Here is a 16,480-nt window from a genome sequence, read left to right on the forward strand (position 1 = left end):
AACATCATATCCACATTATGGCGGCGGGTCTAATAATGGCATGATGAGGATAAATTGTTTGGGAGGTGAGGGGGGCGCAGACCCCTGGCTTGCATTAGATTAAAACCTGACTATAAAGTGGCATTGAAGAGGGTTTGCCGGGTAATTAAAGTCGATAAAATGTTATTGCTCTTACCCTCAGCGCACTTCCTGATGCTTGGGGATGAACTGTCATGAACGTTGGCTGGATACCTCAAAAGAGGAAAAATGCTAAGCCGGGGACAAAGACAGTGCGGCTGAGATGATTAAGTTGCGTTTGTCAGGGTTTGATTTATTTCAGGAAAGCTCAAAATAATTCCCACTTTTGTCAAATCATGCAGCAACTATTATGCCAAGCCTAAAAAAATATACAATAGAAAACAAAGACTCGTTTAGTAAGTACAAAATTATATATTTTCTGTATAAAAATTACAGCACGCATATCACAAGCACGGATTCATGAGTAATTGACCTTCACGCAGAACGTCTCCTCCGTCTTCTCCTCCAGGTTGTTCACGTAGACCAGAATCTCCACTGAACCTGCATTCTGGCTGGGGGCGAAGCGCAGTCCGATGGTGTAACTCTCTCCCCCATCAAGCTGACCAGCAAACACAACAAACAATGCCCTGATTAAATGCTCTCTAAATAAAACTCACGTATCTCGCAACCCATCATTGTTGGCAGTATGTAAGAATTCAAACTGTGATGAGTTTAACTTAAGACAACATTGAGAATTTAGAAGTGGATTGAAACTGTGAACAAATAACCTGCAACTACACAATTCGCAGTGTGTCATTCCAATGAGGCAATCAATGTTACAATAAAGAGGAAAATCATGGAGAAAATCGGGAGAGAGCTGACAAGTACTCAGCCAAAATTTGATTAAATATAAATGATTGCAAAGTTATCCACACACACACCTTTTAATAAATCAATTACTCTAACCCCTTAATTGTCTCTAAATCAATTTACTAGTCAATTTGTATGCTATGCCTCAATTTGAATGGGAATAGTTTAGTAAAGGCCAATTTCTGGTCCCAGCCTGGTCCTAAGAGCATGTTTGGATGACCTTTCACTAGTGATGGGAAAATGAAGCTTCATGAAGCACTTGTGATATTTTTTGACTCCGCTAGATGGTGCTCTTGGTTTAAATATAAAGGCTAGTGCAAAGGAAATTGATTACATTTCCACTGCATCTTTCAACCAAGAGTGCCATCTAGAGGAGTCGAAAAATATCACAAGTGCTTCATGAAGCTTCATTTTCCCATCACTACCTTTCACCACATTTTTGTTATCAAGTACATTTACAGATAGAGTTGGTCTCATCCAAATCCAGGTACGAATGTTCTTCTGGATGGCTGATACACTCATCAGCATCTTCCAAGTCTGACTGGAAGAGTGGAAGCTGTTATAAGTGGCAAGTGTGGACTAACCCAATTTTTCTCTTCCATTTTCAACCATCTGTAGAGTTGGAATGACCACATGAACCAATACTATGCCTTTCAAGCACAATCACACTTAAAAGCAGAAAACTGTGTATGTGGAAAAAAATGACCAATGACAACAGTGACTTGAACATATTCAAAGTCAGTTGCTGTAAGTAGAACGATGATTGAAAATTGTAGACTCACTACATCAGCCTGTATGTATACTGTACTTGGTATCGATCCCAGTAAGATTGTTTTTTTTTTAACCTGTCCATTCATTTGGACTAGAAAAAGAAATAATCATGCAATAGTAGAGTTAAAAAGAATTGAATTCCAAATGCATGCAGTATTTTAACTCCAAGAACAGAAGCACATCTCCTCTTAGTATTTGTTCTAAACTTACACAGAGATACCTTAACTTATTAATTACATTTATTACCTGACCCACCTTGTAAATCAACTTTACTCACATATCAGGTAGATTTTTCCCATTGAAATGAATTGAAATGTCATTAATCCGTGCAGGCTCATTAAAAACCACCAACATTTTTCTTATGTGTTGTATAAAAACATAATGCTTACATTAACAGTATCACTGTGCATTGGAACAAGCCAAAAGTCACAAGATCATCTGCAGTGTTGTATGTAGACCTTTGCCGTGTGACCTAGCTAGTGGATAACATGAGGAACATGTCCGGCGGTTCGTCTGCGTGTGCACCTGGCCTAAAGTAGCTCCTAAGCAAGTGTTTGTGAGTTTGAATGTTTCTCTTGTGCAATAAACTGTTTTACTTTTTTCCCTTGAGCACCTTGCTTCTGAATCTCACTTGGAACTCAAATTTACAACACATAGGATTATTATTTTTTTTTTTTTACAGCTCATAACCCCTAATAATCATAAATTGGGGGCACCTGTAAGTCAAGGTACCTCTATATCATAATGATCAAATTGTTTTTACTTTTTTTGATGAGCGGTGAAAGTAAATTAGTTTTGATGCATTTTTTTGTGCTGATTCCAAATGTGCCCACGTTCAGGTTTTTATAATAACTATATTAATAAAATAGTGATAGAATGTACATAATAGAATATTTAGTCATCTTAAAAAGAACCCCAACTGTAATGGCAAGTTGCTCTATATTATTAATTAGGTTGTTACTAACATAACTATGAGATTCATTTTTCATTTCCAGTTTAATACATTTTGTAGAAACCTTATTTGGACGTACTCGTTGCGTAGTGATATAGAATAGCGGTTGGCTCTCTGCCGAGCAATGTGTAACGCCTATAAAGAAAGCAAGGTAAGTCTGCGTAGCTTTCCTAAAAGGACGATCAAAACTCTTGAGTGCGTCTGGTGAATGACGAGAACACGGCATGGGGGAGGGTGACTCTCCCGATCGCATTTTGTTTCTTTAGGAACGCTACAAGGCTTACCTTGCTTTCTTGATTGAAGTTTCACATTGCTCGGCAATGGCGGCGTACATTCAAATAAAGCTTCTACAAAATGTATTAAACTGGAATTGATTTTTGAAAAATGAATCTCGCCGTTATGTTAGTAACAACCAAATAAATAATATAGACCAAACTTGTCATGACAGTCGGGGTTCCTTTTAAGAATTAGATTCAGCAACAGGTAGGAATTATTTTCTGAAACATCAGAGCTATAAATTATACAAAAAAGGGAATAATCTTAAAAACCTTATGTGCTAGAAAAAAATAAATGCGTGTTTGAAACAAGTGTCAAAAAAGACACATAAAGCCATCTTTGAATAAAATTACCTGTTGGCCTGTGTTATTGACTAAAGCATTTAACTAAATGATATGCTTAATTGAATATGGAAAAAAATAACAAGCAATTCAGTGATATTTCGGATGGGAGAATCTCTAAATATTTTGAACTCCTGTTTGTTGTACTAAAGCAGATCAACAGTAATTGATAAGACTGACCTTTGTCTGACCAAAGGTCAACTCGCACTTTAAAAACAAAACACGATTTCTTACCAATCCACAAATTGATCACACGCAGAAACCCAAATTATAAAACAAAGAAGGCACTAGCAAGTGCACTGCAGCAATGCAGTCTTTAAAATACTTTCTGATCGTGTTGACAAACCAAATGAGTGACATTGCGTAGAGGATATGTTGCATAAAGCAAAGATGTATGCCTCCTCTGAGGCAATAAATACAAGACGCTGGCCCCAGAGAACCGTGCAAAATTCTGATATTTAAGTCAGAGGAGCAGAAATAGAAAGTGCAGGCGGCGAGAGCTGGGACACAGTTATGCACTGACACTCCCTCAGACACACTGGAGAGATTCTCCGAGCACAATGTGCAACGTAGGTCCACACTTTTCAAAGTGTAATAAATGTGCTCGTGGGAAGCGCGCATCGGAGGGTCTAGCAGCAGTTTCCCACAGCTGGTTGGAGACGACCAGCAGCTCCACACTTTGACCTGTCATATCACACATGGTCGCCTCACACAGTGGCTGGCTGCCTTCCTCTCCCAGGCTCCATGTGGTAGTGTGTGTGTGTTACCACTTAACAAAGTGGTACACATTGTCCGCTAAGAAACTAAGTCTGAAATAAAGGCAGGAAGAAATGTTCTCCCCTTGCCTTTGTATGGATGCTTGTTACAACATAACTCAAAAGTTATTTAGCTGCTTTCCAGGGAACTTTTCGGCAGCATGGGCCAAGGAAGGAAATGTATAGCTTTGGTGTGCATCCAAAAACTTTAATAGAGTTTCCAAACATTTCCCACTGAGATAAGTTGTATTTTGAATGATGTGTTAAAAAACCTACCAGTATTATATCAATATGCTAAAAAATAATAAAACACAAGTCTTTTAAGGGAACCCTGACTGTTCAGACTAGTTTATCAATGAAAGGAGTCACAATCATGTTTATTAGTATAACATTAAAACTACAATCTAAATGTTACTTTATTTATATTGAGTAAAATGTTTCGGCTCCTGCCATTAGCTGGACCAGATACCAAAAGTCAGCTCACCTGCGATCTTAATGAGGACAAGCACTCCAGAAGATGTATGGATGGACGAGATTAGGACCCTTGGGGCCGCCATGTTTGTGCCACACCACATTGGCTGCGCTGAAAAATTAGCCCTGAGTCACTGGCTGCGAGTATCATTATATTGCTACACTGTTATGGAGATTCTGAGTCTAAAAGAAAGCATGCACTGATAAGAAGAGGAGGGAGCCGTGGGTGATTTCTCATGGACGTAAACAACTCCCAAGAGCTCTACAACCTGTGTTCTCGCCATGCAATTTACACATTTGATCAATCACAGCTCCTAAAAGAGCCTGCAGGTGCTTCAGGTTGGAGAAAAAAAAAGTCAAAAGCTAGAATTTATGCTCACAATTTTCACTCAACCAAAGTGTAAATGCCCCCAGGTAAGAGGTGAGATGCCCACTAAGTGACAAAAGCAGGAGTTTCTCTTTGCTGCCATGTTCCAAAAGTACATTTAGTAGCTGAAAGTGTCTGTAGGTGTGAACGTGAGTGTGAATGGTTGTCTACTCTATACAGTATGTGTGATAGCAACCTGTCAAAGTCAGCTGTGATAAGATTCAGCACGTCCGCAAATCTCGTGGGGATTAGTGATGGGCCATTGTGATTTTCTAGGAATGTGGTAGAATTGATCGTTTGAAAATGTAAACACTCGTAGAGACTAAAGTTTTGCATATTGATATCACCTGATTCCTACCATGTTAATTTATTGCTGATAATGACAATTTGTTATTCCAGAGGTGTGTGTCAAATTGGTACACACTCAATATTCATTTCTATTATTTCCCATCTAAATATATGTTTTCAAAACCTAATTAAATTGACAGCCAATCAATATCCTGGAATGGAGTGTGTTGAAGTTCAGCATTATAAGTTCCATTTTAGCCTCCACTAAAGTCTAATGTAGAGCTAAATGTCTTTTTTTGCTTATTAGGTTTGGATAAAATAAAATAAAAAACATACTGTAAAAGCATGTATTTTGTTTTTACCTTCTGCCATCCCATGTGCCCAATTTTTCAACTTTCCAGCAACGTAATTTCCGTTGATTCTTCTTCCCAGTAATTCAATCACTCCTTCTCTATTCTGTATTATAGCATTCGACAGATAAATCAGTCTATTTGTAGGATTTATATCCCCCAAAAAGCTTATCTGTATTGATCTCTATTGCGCTTTTCCTCCTGAAAATGTGTTTCATTACTACGAGTCATATGAAAAAGGAAGCAAAGTGTCCCCACGATTGCTAAACGCTGCTGGCAGCCTTAATGCTTTATTAGACACCTGGAGCGTTGCTAACAATATGAAATAAAACAAAAAGCCCACCTCCCTCCCTCAGGCTAATTGATGCAGTGTGGTCCTGGACAGGAGCAGCACTGCACCTTAATAGTTGCTGTGGAAAAAGACTCCCATTGCATCTGACTGGTTTTATTGTTAATAGGTTTTGTCATTTGTTTTTCCCTTTTATCACATCTCATCAAAAGAGCGGCAATAACGGCAATGACTCCTACTTGTGTGTGACTCAAATAGGCTTTTGCACATTTTCCTTCATAATGACAGCATAATTGTTTGTTAGCTCGCTTCTGTTTTTCTGAAGACTCAACATGAGAAACAAGAGCAAAGTTCTCCTGTACTTGTTTTTTGCTGCTAAGAAATGCTACAAAATTCAACCTTTTAATTGTCTGCTGAATTTGTGGAAATTTGCCACACATTCATTCATTCTTTTGACAGTTCACCTTTTTACCATGTCTTTATTAAATGTCTATTTTTATCCATCCATCTCTATAGCACTTTTGCTGTCCAGGGTGGAGGTGAGCTGGAGCCAAAGTCCCACTAGAGACAGACAATCAGCCACGTTTCACTTTCACAATGTCAGTCAGCGGGAACTGAACCCGTGTTGCCTGCACCCAATTCATGTGAGTGAGTCATAACAGTAAAAACATGCATATTAAAAAAATTAAGATAATTGAAAGGTAATTATGCATCACAATTGGGAGGAGGGATGGTAGAGAACAAACAAGATTCCAAGGTGGAAAGTCTCGGAGGTGGTACCATGAGAAATTTAAGCAAAATTCAAGAAATCCTCTTTTCATTAGTTAAAATTTAAATGTTTTTACGTGTTAACTTATTTTAATGCTTGTGTTTTTTTTCAGTGCCTGTACAGCTGATGTTTTTTTATGATGCTGGCAGTCTGACCTTGAAAAGGATTGATTGCATTTAAGGGAACGTGCAAAAGATTGCATTAAACCTTATACCCTATAATAGAAAATTAGAAACATTTCATAGGGCATTATCTGCTTTTTTTTATGGCGTGTTTGCCCATTTAGACTAAATTTGCTTGCCTTATCTCACCTGGAATTCATCCTCTTTGAATTGGAGCAAATCCGGATGGTCAGAACGGAGCAAGAAGGTGCGGCGGCTGGTGTAGGGGTTGGCGTAGGTGATCTTTTTGGAGCTGCCGCGACCACTGCTAACTGGGACGCACACTTCAAACGCCTGCACGCACGCGTGCACACACGCACGCGTGCACACACGCACACAAACACAAGCAATTTTACACGCCAATTTAATAGAACAGTCACAGTAAACTACTTTCTTGAGAGCCAGAAAAACATAATCAGCATGTAAACAAACACTTCTACAACTTCTGCATTATTTATTTTAATCATAATCTAGCATAACCTATGTTTGCTTTGTGCTTTGTGTTTCTGGGATATTTATGAATATTTAAACGTAAATGGTACACAGCGTTTAAAATGCATTTTGACTAAACGCATTCCGGAGTAAATCTTGCGTAAACCTGAAAGCTAACAACAGAGCTTCAGAATCCAAACTGGACGGGGTACATTGCGTCAGCCATTCAGAACAAGACCCAATCAGCTGAGGAGGTCAATATGTTTACTTGATGACAGGGCCAGTGCTTTTATGATGAAATTATGAAGTATGCAAAGAAGAACATGACTTAAATCAATTCACCTTGGACAGCACAGGCCTGTGGACACTGAGGCACAGTAGCCAAGCGGTGACTAACTGCCTCTGCTCCACGTCCACCGCATTCACATACAGGAAGCGACTGCCTGCCCGCCACGGCTGCACCTTCAGTTGGAGCTCTTGCACACCTGCAGGAGGCAACATGAAAACACCTCCAGGGTTGACCTGTGGAGAAGGTAAAAAAACAAAAGAAAAAAATAACACTGGTTAGCAAGGTGTTTGCTACTTTTCCAAAACATTGCGCAATAATAAATAGCAAACGAATGGAAAAGAGTGATTATTTTAGACATTAGTTTAGGCATGGTGCAAAATGTATTACGGTGAAACTGCTTTGACAAATTTCTGTGGCGTTTTTGGTAGGAAAACTCAACATTTTGCTTTTTTTTTGTGCTGCATCTTATGGCATCTCGTGCTTTGCCAGCAGTAAATCTTTCTATAGGGCATCAATTAGTTAATATACCTATTTATTTTTAATTAATTCCATATGAATAACATTAAAGTTTCGTGACCACCATCAGGGGTTGTGGGGGAACATTTTCAAAGAAAAATTCCACATAATGCACTGCTTGCCTGAAAATCATGTGTAGCAAGTAAGGTGGAAACTGGCACCCCTTAGAATGGGCATCGTCATGTGTAGCAAGTACGGTGGAAACTGGCACCCCTTAGAATGGGCATCGAAGATTTCATGTTGTCACCGTATCTATTGAAATCTGGGGCATGTGCTTGCACAAAACCTTGTACAATTCCGGCCTGCTTGCCTTCTAAATGCTTCTACTGAAGCAGAAATTCTTTTCTTTCTTTTTTTAAGCAAAAAGCCCATGACTTGTTGAATGTCACCAGAATTTCTTTGCAGTCCAAAAACACATTTTACAATGTTTCTCACGATTTCGTTTGTTGCCAGATAATATTTTGTCTAAGATTCTGCCAACTTGCACGTTTAGTATTCATTTTATTTTTATTGTGCTATGCAATCGCTGATAGTACAAAGCTTCTCATTGGTCAAGACAGATATTGCCATCATAACGTCATCTCTGATTGGCTAGGCGGGGTAGTTAATTTATAAAACGAAATATGATATTGTAAAATAATGTGCACATTTCCAGCGTGTGAAAAGCCACAATAGTAAAGTTATATTTTTCCAATATTTTAATACAGGCTTGACTTCCACTCCTTTACAACACGATAAAGCTACAGGGGCCCAAAGACTATAAGCGGAAAGCTACGATTGAGACAAAGCTGTATCTGGATCAGTAATTTCTTCTGGGTCAATCCATCCATTTTTTACCACTTACCCTGTTTAGGGTCATAAGTGAGCTGGAGCCTATCCCAGGTGATTTATCTTTATTTTTTCAATATATATATATATTTTTTTAACAGAGATGGGTTACACCCTGGACTGGTCGGCAGCCAATAAGAGGTCAGACAACCAACCATTTACTCCCATATCCAAGATCCATGTACAATTCAGAGTCTATATTTGGTCGACACGCTGGTACATTTTCAAGTTAAACTTGAATGCAATAAAATTAGAAATGTATATTATATATTCCATATTAAATCTTATTTGCTTGAAAATGTGGATCGGTTTTGATTTAAGTTTAGTTTGACATTGAAGTGTTTGACTTTGCATACACATGGTAAGTTTTTGTTAAATGGATAACATATGATTGAGGTCTAAGCATGTGACAGTTAACATATTAATTTGCTCAATTTGCTCCAAAATGCAGATCTGCATTAAAACTGGTTGGACATTGCATCTTTGTGGCGACCGTGGCTCAGGATGTAGAGACGGTCGTTCAGTAACCAGAAGGTCGGCTGTTCGATCCCCGCTCTCCACAAGTCATGTGTCGTTGTGTCCTTGGGCAAGGCACTTCACACATTGCCTCCAGTGCTACTTACACTGGTGTATGGAAGGTGTGAATGTTTGGTGGTGGTCAAAGGGGCCGTAGGCGCACACTGGCAGCCACGCTTCCTTCAATCAGCCTGCCCCAGGGCAGCTGTTAAGTAGCTTATCGCCACCACAAATGGCGAGTGCATGAATAATGTATCCATTCCATTGTAAAGCGTCTTTGAGTGTCTAGAAAAGCTCTATATAAATCTGATGCATTATTATTATCTTCTAGATGCAAAACATTAGAACATAAGCCATTGGTGGTGTTAAAAATCAATCAATTAATGAGTAGGTGAAAGGAAGGGCAAAAAAGGAGGACCGAGAATGAATGAGAACTGTGAGTAATCAGCGAGAAGAAAAATCAAGAGAGACAGCAAGATGTGAGAATGAGAATTACTGCATAGCTGTTTTTTTTAATCTGTTGAGAAAAGCAAAACTATTCTCTGGCGGTGAGCTTTATCCTGTTTTATAAGACTCCTCCAATACATTCCACAGCGACTCAACCTGCAGAGAGTCACATCAAAGCAGTCACTCTGACGCATATACTGGAATCTTTTAAAAATACATCTGTCGTTTTTTTTTGTTTGTTTGTTTGTTTTTCAGCCCGTACTCTATTTCGTCAAGAAAAATGCATCCTGTATCACTATGCATGTAAGCATGATTATTCAATCACATGATTTTATTTTTAACAAGCAATACACATTTATTTGGGCTTGGAGTGAGAAACACTGTCTAATCAAAACCAAGCAGTATTACTACATGGCATGATGCAAAAACACTGATTATTCTGTCAAACCACACAAAAAGCATGCATCTCCATAAAGGACAATTTATCTTCAATGGACTTTACATGCATGAATTTTGAATGTGGGAGGAAGCGGGAGCACACAGAGAAATACCCACACAAGCATGGCAAGAACATGCACAACAAACACAAGAGGACCCGAGCCAAGAGTCGGTTGAGGACCTCTCAACTATCGGGCAGACATGCTACCCACTTTTCCACCAAGTTCTCAAACATTGTATTTTGTAAGAACGTCAGTACGGTCAGGAAATGTTTTATCATGTCCCACCAAGTTTAGGCTTTGCAGAGTAGACCTAAACAATTCGAAGATGGAAAGATCAAGTCCAGTAAACTACTCAACTTCTTGCACTATGAATATTGATATTGTCAGCTTCAGGAAATTCCACAATCCGCTAAATTTCTACATATTTAGACCAAAACGTGTTAGATGAGATGAAACCCAAGAAAGAGACAACACCAACACTGGCAGCCTGATGATGCTATGTCTATTAATGAGCAGCTGCCGTCCAAAAGTGCAGCAATGCATGCCAGTTTTTTTTACTGCGCTTTATGCTTCACATTCTCCATCTGCCTTAAAAATATTTCTAGAGAGACCATCCGCTTCATGAGAGCAGGTATGCAGTCTACTCAAAGACATGAAAGCTTTTGGCACACCAGGCAAGGCAAGACAACTTTATTTATAATGTATAGCACATTTCATACACAAGGCACAACACCTAAATAAAAGGATTTACAGAGAGCTTAAGACAAAAAGGTAAGCAAAGACAACAAAAGTAGATGGTTAAAATGACTAAAAGAACGTACATTGACATTTAAACACAAATACAAAAGAAAATATTTAAAGACATTTAAATGCAAAGGAAATATATAAAAAGTAGTTTTATGAAATTACTAAAAGACTGTATAGTGAAATTGATTTAAAAAGATCTTAATCAAAGGTATTTTGCGTGCAGCGTAACAACTAAATGCCGCTTCACCATGTTTGCTTTGAAACCTGGGCTCCAATAACTGACCCGAGCCCTCCTGAGTTTAAGGGCTGCCAAAATCAAATTGAATTGAAGTGCATGATTCCTTGTTTAATTTATTCTTACTGTACATTGCCGTTGGTATCTATGTTGTTTGGTGAATTAGGGCTAGTTTTAATACAGCAAATGTGTTTTGTTATATAGTAAATAGACTTCACAAAAGTGGTCATAAAACCCCAACCAAATATTGGTTTGTAATCACAAAAATCTATTTCACATCTGACTAATAGGAGTTCTTCTAGGTTACAGAGTTCAACATTGAGCTTTAATAATGTTTTCATTTGTAGTTTTCCATCTTGCCATGTGAGTACGAGCTAGAGTGAAATGACTGTGCGGCTGCTCTAAATCAGGATTACAGGCAGAGAACCCAATGTACTGAACATATTAAACTGGGACCAGAATCAAATGAGAGTGATAGTGTAACTTTCTAGGCACTAAATTTATAAACTGGCGCTGTACCTCAATCTCCTGGGGATGTGATGAGAAACACTTGACCTTGCGAGCAGCTTGCCTCCCCCTCAGCACTAGTGATTGACAACTGCGTTGGCCAGCGATACAGCTGACATCCACCCGTTCCATGAAATGCACGTAAATCTGCCAGATCTGCAAAGGGGCGGCCATCCACTTATCACTATGGAGAGAAAACATCATCAGGAACAACAAATACAGCAAAACAAAGCATTCCCACCACCCTCCCCCCTCGGAGGCAACAAGAGGTCAAAGATGAGGGAGGCTGATCTACGGGTGCACTTGCATTTTAATGATCAGCCAATACCGCCACCACCATCATCATCTTCATCGTCATCATCATTATCATCACCATCATCCTCCCACTGCTGAGACGAAGGGAATTCAAGTCTCAGCGGCTTGAGCTGAGACTGAGAGCTGTGAGTGGGAGGTGATGTAGTCACATACTCAGCACTGCTCCGTGACTGCAGCACTTAAAGAGCATTCAGAGACATTTGGAAGATACTGTAAGTCATTCGGGAATTTTGTCACTGGCCAAGAATGTCCCTTTTGTCCAAATTTCTCTACAAGGCAACTTCCATGTGGAATACACTGCATGGGGTGCTTATTTATTGTGCAAATGTTTCCGCACACAAAAGCAGTAAAAGCTCATTGCACAGATTAAACAGCAGAAAATAGTAGTCATTTTAAATAAGTCCCCATAGTGTATGTGATATAAATTATGATGCACAACATTTGATCACTTGGACATATTAATAAACAAAGCCAGGAAATAAATGGTCCTTGACAACCACAGTAGCCCACCAGGCACCCACCACTAATTCATAGGTGCCTATGATTGTTCAACAAAATAATCGGCAACAAGGTCATTTGAAATTAAATCTTGTCAGTCAAGTGGTGTTGAATCTTTAACAAAATTAATGAAAGAGATCAAATTAGTTTTTGCTCATGATGAAATCTCAGGTACATTTCAAAACCAAACAAAAAAAAAATCAGTTTGGTCTTATTTCCCATTTGTCTTGTTTTTACATCGAGTTTCCTGCGTTCGCATTCATTAATTTTTTTAAACCTTTAGTCTTTCAGAGTATAGCTCAAAAGACATCAATGATAAATGAAAAATGTCTCTCTAAGACATTAGTACTTTATTAACATGCTACGCCAGACCACAATTGCAAACATGTTAAAATATTCCCTACCCCGCTAACAGTGAAAACATTTAATTGAGCACTGCTGTCTTTATAAAAAAACTGCTTTTACAGTACATTGATATAATGGACACTCCTCAGTATTAAATATATTTATGTTACACCATTACACTTAGATCATTTAATTTTTCCTTATTTAGCTACAGGCAATATTCCTTAAGGAAATGTTTTTTTTTTTTTTTTTTTTTTATCTGAATTTGAATGAATTATCTTTTCTATATTGTGGAGCTTTTGCCTAATGTGGCCAACACAAGAATACTTACGTGAAAACCATCACAAAGAACATTTTGATGTTGGGACTCGGACTTCCAGGAACCTTCAAGTACACATCCTGGGGCTCTCCTGGCACCTAGTGACATGATAAATGTAAAAACAATAAATGGCTAAAAACGGATAAATAAGAGCAGCAGCAATTACCATAAAAAAAACAGACAAGCATGTTAAAAGCATTCAGCTAAAGACGCAAGCCTTCTTTGTGCTTCAAAAAAGGTACTCGACTCCTGCTGGAATAGCATTCTAAACAAAACCACTAAACAAAGGATGGTGCTGAAGCTATCAGTTTAGTAATTAATCCCCTGTTTGCATTCATGTGGGCTGAGACATTGATATATTGTGCGGAGGAAGTCATTCTCTCACCAGCATCTGAGTCTGACAGATGACGTTTGGGTCACTGCAGCGTACAGAAACGTGAGTCTCGACATCCGTGCCTCCAACTGCTTCAAGCATAAAAGATTATTTTTACAAAAAACACATTGCATTATCAGATTCACAAGTCACTCTAGTACTATTACAAAAGTATACACTCAACAAGAGCACGAAGTATATAGAACAGTCCTGGGCTTGGACTTGCATTGCATCCATTGCTATTTCTCACGGCATCTTTCTCAACTCTAGTGACTCAAATATACATTCCTGTGGAATAGTGTTCATTGTATCTGCCATTTTAAAATGTAGTCTCAGTTTTAGTCAAGTTTCAATCAAGCTTGTAAGTTAGTCAACTTCATCCCGTTTTGATTTAGTCCATTTTCAGTCGACTATAAATCTAGCATTTCAGTCTTTATTAAAAAAAATTTTTTTTTTTATTTGTCTAGTTTTAGACAACAAAAACTGTCAACATTTTAGTCAGGACAATCATTTAACCCCTGTATTTTTTTGTTGTCAGCAGATTATGTTGAACATTTCAGATCTAAAACTATTTCACATAAAATGTTCTCATCTTTTTGATAAAAAACAACTTGAGACACAATTACAGTGTATCAACAAGTGGCTAACTATGGCTCCATGCTATAAACTAAAGTAAACTAGCCAGCATTAGTTAGCGGTTGGATTAACATTGTTGGAACGTTATAGCTGTTGGATTAATGTTACGTTATAACTATAATTTACTCTTTTTTTTAACCTTTCAACGTGATCTCACCTCGTTTCTGTCCAATGTGTTAGTGCATGTTGCGCTCGCTAGATGAAGATTTGAAAGAGGGTGTGTCACAGTGACAGATATTTGAATCGTTTATGTTCGTGAACTAAAATGTCCACAGATTTTCATCTTGTCTTCATTAGTCAACGAAAATGCATACTGATTTAGTCCCAGTTATTGTTTATTAATGAGGGTTATAGTCTAGTATAGTTTTAGTCCAGTGAAAAAGGTGTGTTGAAGAAATTATTTTTGTTTAGTTTTCTAAACACTACTGTGCAATGTTGTTGTTTTTAATACATTGACAAACGTGCACTGTGCTTTAAGACTAATGCTTGAATAATTAATTATATTGTTTAGAACTGTATTGTACAAAAATTACATATTGCTGGTGCCTTTTTTCTTTGGATTGAGAAGTAATGCAGATTTCAGTTTAAGGTCCTCAAAGTGCAGTCTTGAAGAGAAAATATATGACTAAAAAGTGCATTCATCAAAATAATCCCCAAAATGTTGAAAAAAAATATGCAAATGAAAATATTCAACCACCCTAACTACAGATCTACATTTTGAAGACTGTTGCACATGTGAACTTGTCTATTTAACTACAAATAAAATCAGTCATATGTTTTAGTGTCTTATAGCAAGGTGCGCAGTATCCATTTTGAACACTGACTGAAATGACTATATATGTTTCCTTTTCCAATAAAGGGCTACATAAAATGCAATGACTTGAAAATTGCTACTGTAAAAAGTAATACATTAGGAAGTGTGCGGTATATAATCTGTGCTACCAGTTAGTGTGTGCCATGGTGGCAAACGGATGGCCTTCTTGAGGAAACTGAGTTCTGGGTGGTAAAGTCGGAACGTTTGGTCGACAATGTGAGGCGACGGCTCCACCATCACCTGGCAGATGGCTATTGGGTCACCATTTTCTGCGTTGAATGAAACCTGGAAAGAGAAGGTCAGGTAGGTCAGCTCCGATACAGGATCATATCAGTCTTGCATCTGGATATAGAGCTATACAGTGGTCCCTCGCTACTTCGCTGCTCACTTATCGCCGATTTGTATTTGGGTCCAAAATTCATACACTGGGGGTTTATTTTGGGTTGTTCCTCACTATTTTTGCGCTTTTTCAGAGAGTATTACGCCCACCCCACACACTCCCTTGCCCACTCTTCCCAGATTTACTGTATTCTTTATTTATTTGGCTAGTTTTCTTATTATTAGTTTTAGAAGGATGTGAACTGTGTGGTGGCTTCGTTACTTTATGGATCAGTAGAAGCATAAGCCGCCCCCAAAAAACAAAAACTAAAAAACTAACGTCCTCAACTTCATGGAAATTCACCTATCGTGGGAGGCTGTGGAAGGTAACACCTGCAAGAAGTGAGAGAACACTGTATTCCAATTTGCATGTTGTAGTTGCATGCCAGATATCTGATTCATATGATTACTGGCGGGCGGTCGTTCAGTAACCAGAAGGTCGGCTGTTCGATCCCCGCTCTCCCCAAGTCATGTGCCGTTGTGTCCTTGGGCAACACACTTCACACACATTGCCTCCAGTGTTACTCACACTGGTGTATGGAAGGTGCAAATGTTTGGTGGTGGTCGGAGGAGCAGTAGGCGCACACTGGCAGCCACACTTCCGTCAGCCTGCCCCAGGGCAGCTGTGGCTACTTAAGTAGCTTACCACCACCACAGTGTGAATGTGTGAGTGCATGGATACTGTATCCATTCCATTGTAAAGTGTCTTTTTATCCACATTTGGAAGAAGCCACTCCGAGATTTTTTAAAAACTATTTTCATGCTGCAGAGAGGGAGATTTGAATCGTGTCATTTGAGAAGAATAAAATCGGAATAGCTAAACCATAACTTAAACCATATTGTGTAAATCCAGCCTTAGTAGCTGTGGGTGTCATAATTAGTCACTGATAGACTGTTCTACGAACCATGGCGGAACACGTTAAATATAATATACTGGTATTGTGGAGGCTCTTTATTTCCACCAGATGACAGATTTAAAGCAAAATGTGACATTCCGTATTTTGGTTATTGACTCACAGACTGACAGAAATGGATTTACCGCCAAACAGCAGCTGTGCAAATGATTGATGTATCAGATTTTCGGGCCTGTGCTGACCATATGTGGCTATGGGGATATTCTGACTGACAGTGGGACCAAAGCTGGCATCCTGACAGTCTGTCAATTTAAACAGGACACGTATTTGACTC

General features: G+C 38.6%; 1 protein-coding gene across 2 annotated transcripts in view; it reads right to left on the reverse strand.

Moving 5' to 3' along the window:
* Nucleotides 1–289: 289 nt before the first annotated feature.
* nphp4 (nephronophthisis 4) overlaps nucleotides 290–16,480 on the reverse strand; it is a 146,159-nt gene continuing 129,968 nt past the window's right edge. The window contains exons 23-29 of one of the 2 annotated variants that reach the window (XM_086067961.1): nucleotides 15,043–15,199; nucleotides 13,477–13,553; nucleotides 13,104–13,189; nucleotides 11,627–11,798; nucleotides 7,432–7,611; nucleotides 6,808–6,951; nucleotides 290–616 (exon numbers count right to left, since the gene is read on the reverse strand). In XM_086067961.1, the coding sequence (XP_085924087.1) occupies nucleotides 476–616; nucleotides 6,808–6,951; nucleotides 7,432–7,611; nucleotides 11,627–11,798; nucleotides 13,104–13,189; nucleotides 13,477–13,553; nucleotides 15,043–15,199 (957 nt within the window). In that variant the 3' untranslated portion in view covers nucleotides 290–475. Of the gene's footprint in view, nucleotides 617–6,807; nucleotides 6,952–7,431; nucleotides 7,612–11,626; nucleotides 11,799–13,103; nucleotides 13,190–13,476; nucleotides 13,557–15,042; nucleotides 15,200–16,480 lie in introns of both variants that reach the window. The other variant, XM_086067960.1, reaches the window with a different exon arrangement.

Source organism: Leptonotus elevatus, chromosome 2, assembly GCF_054856555.1.
Source record: "Leptonotus elevatus isolate MCC_2025b chromosome 2, RoL_Lele_1.0, whole genome shotgun sequence".
NCBI classification, from domain to species: Eukaryota; Metazoa; Chordata; class Actinopteri; order Syngnathiformes; family Syngnathidae; genus Leptonotus; species Leptonotus elevatus.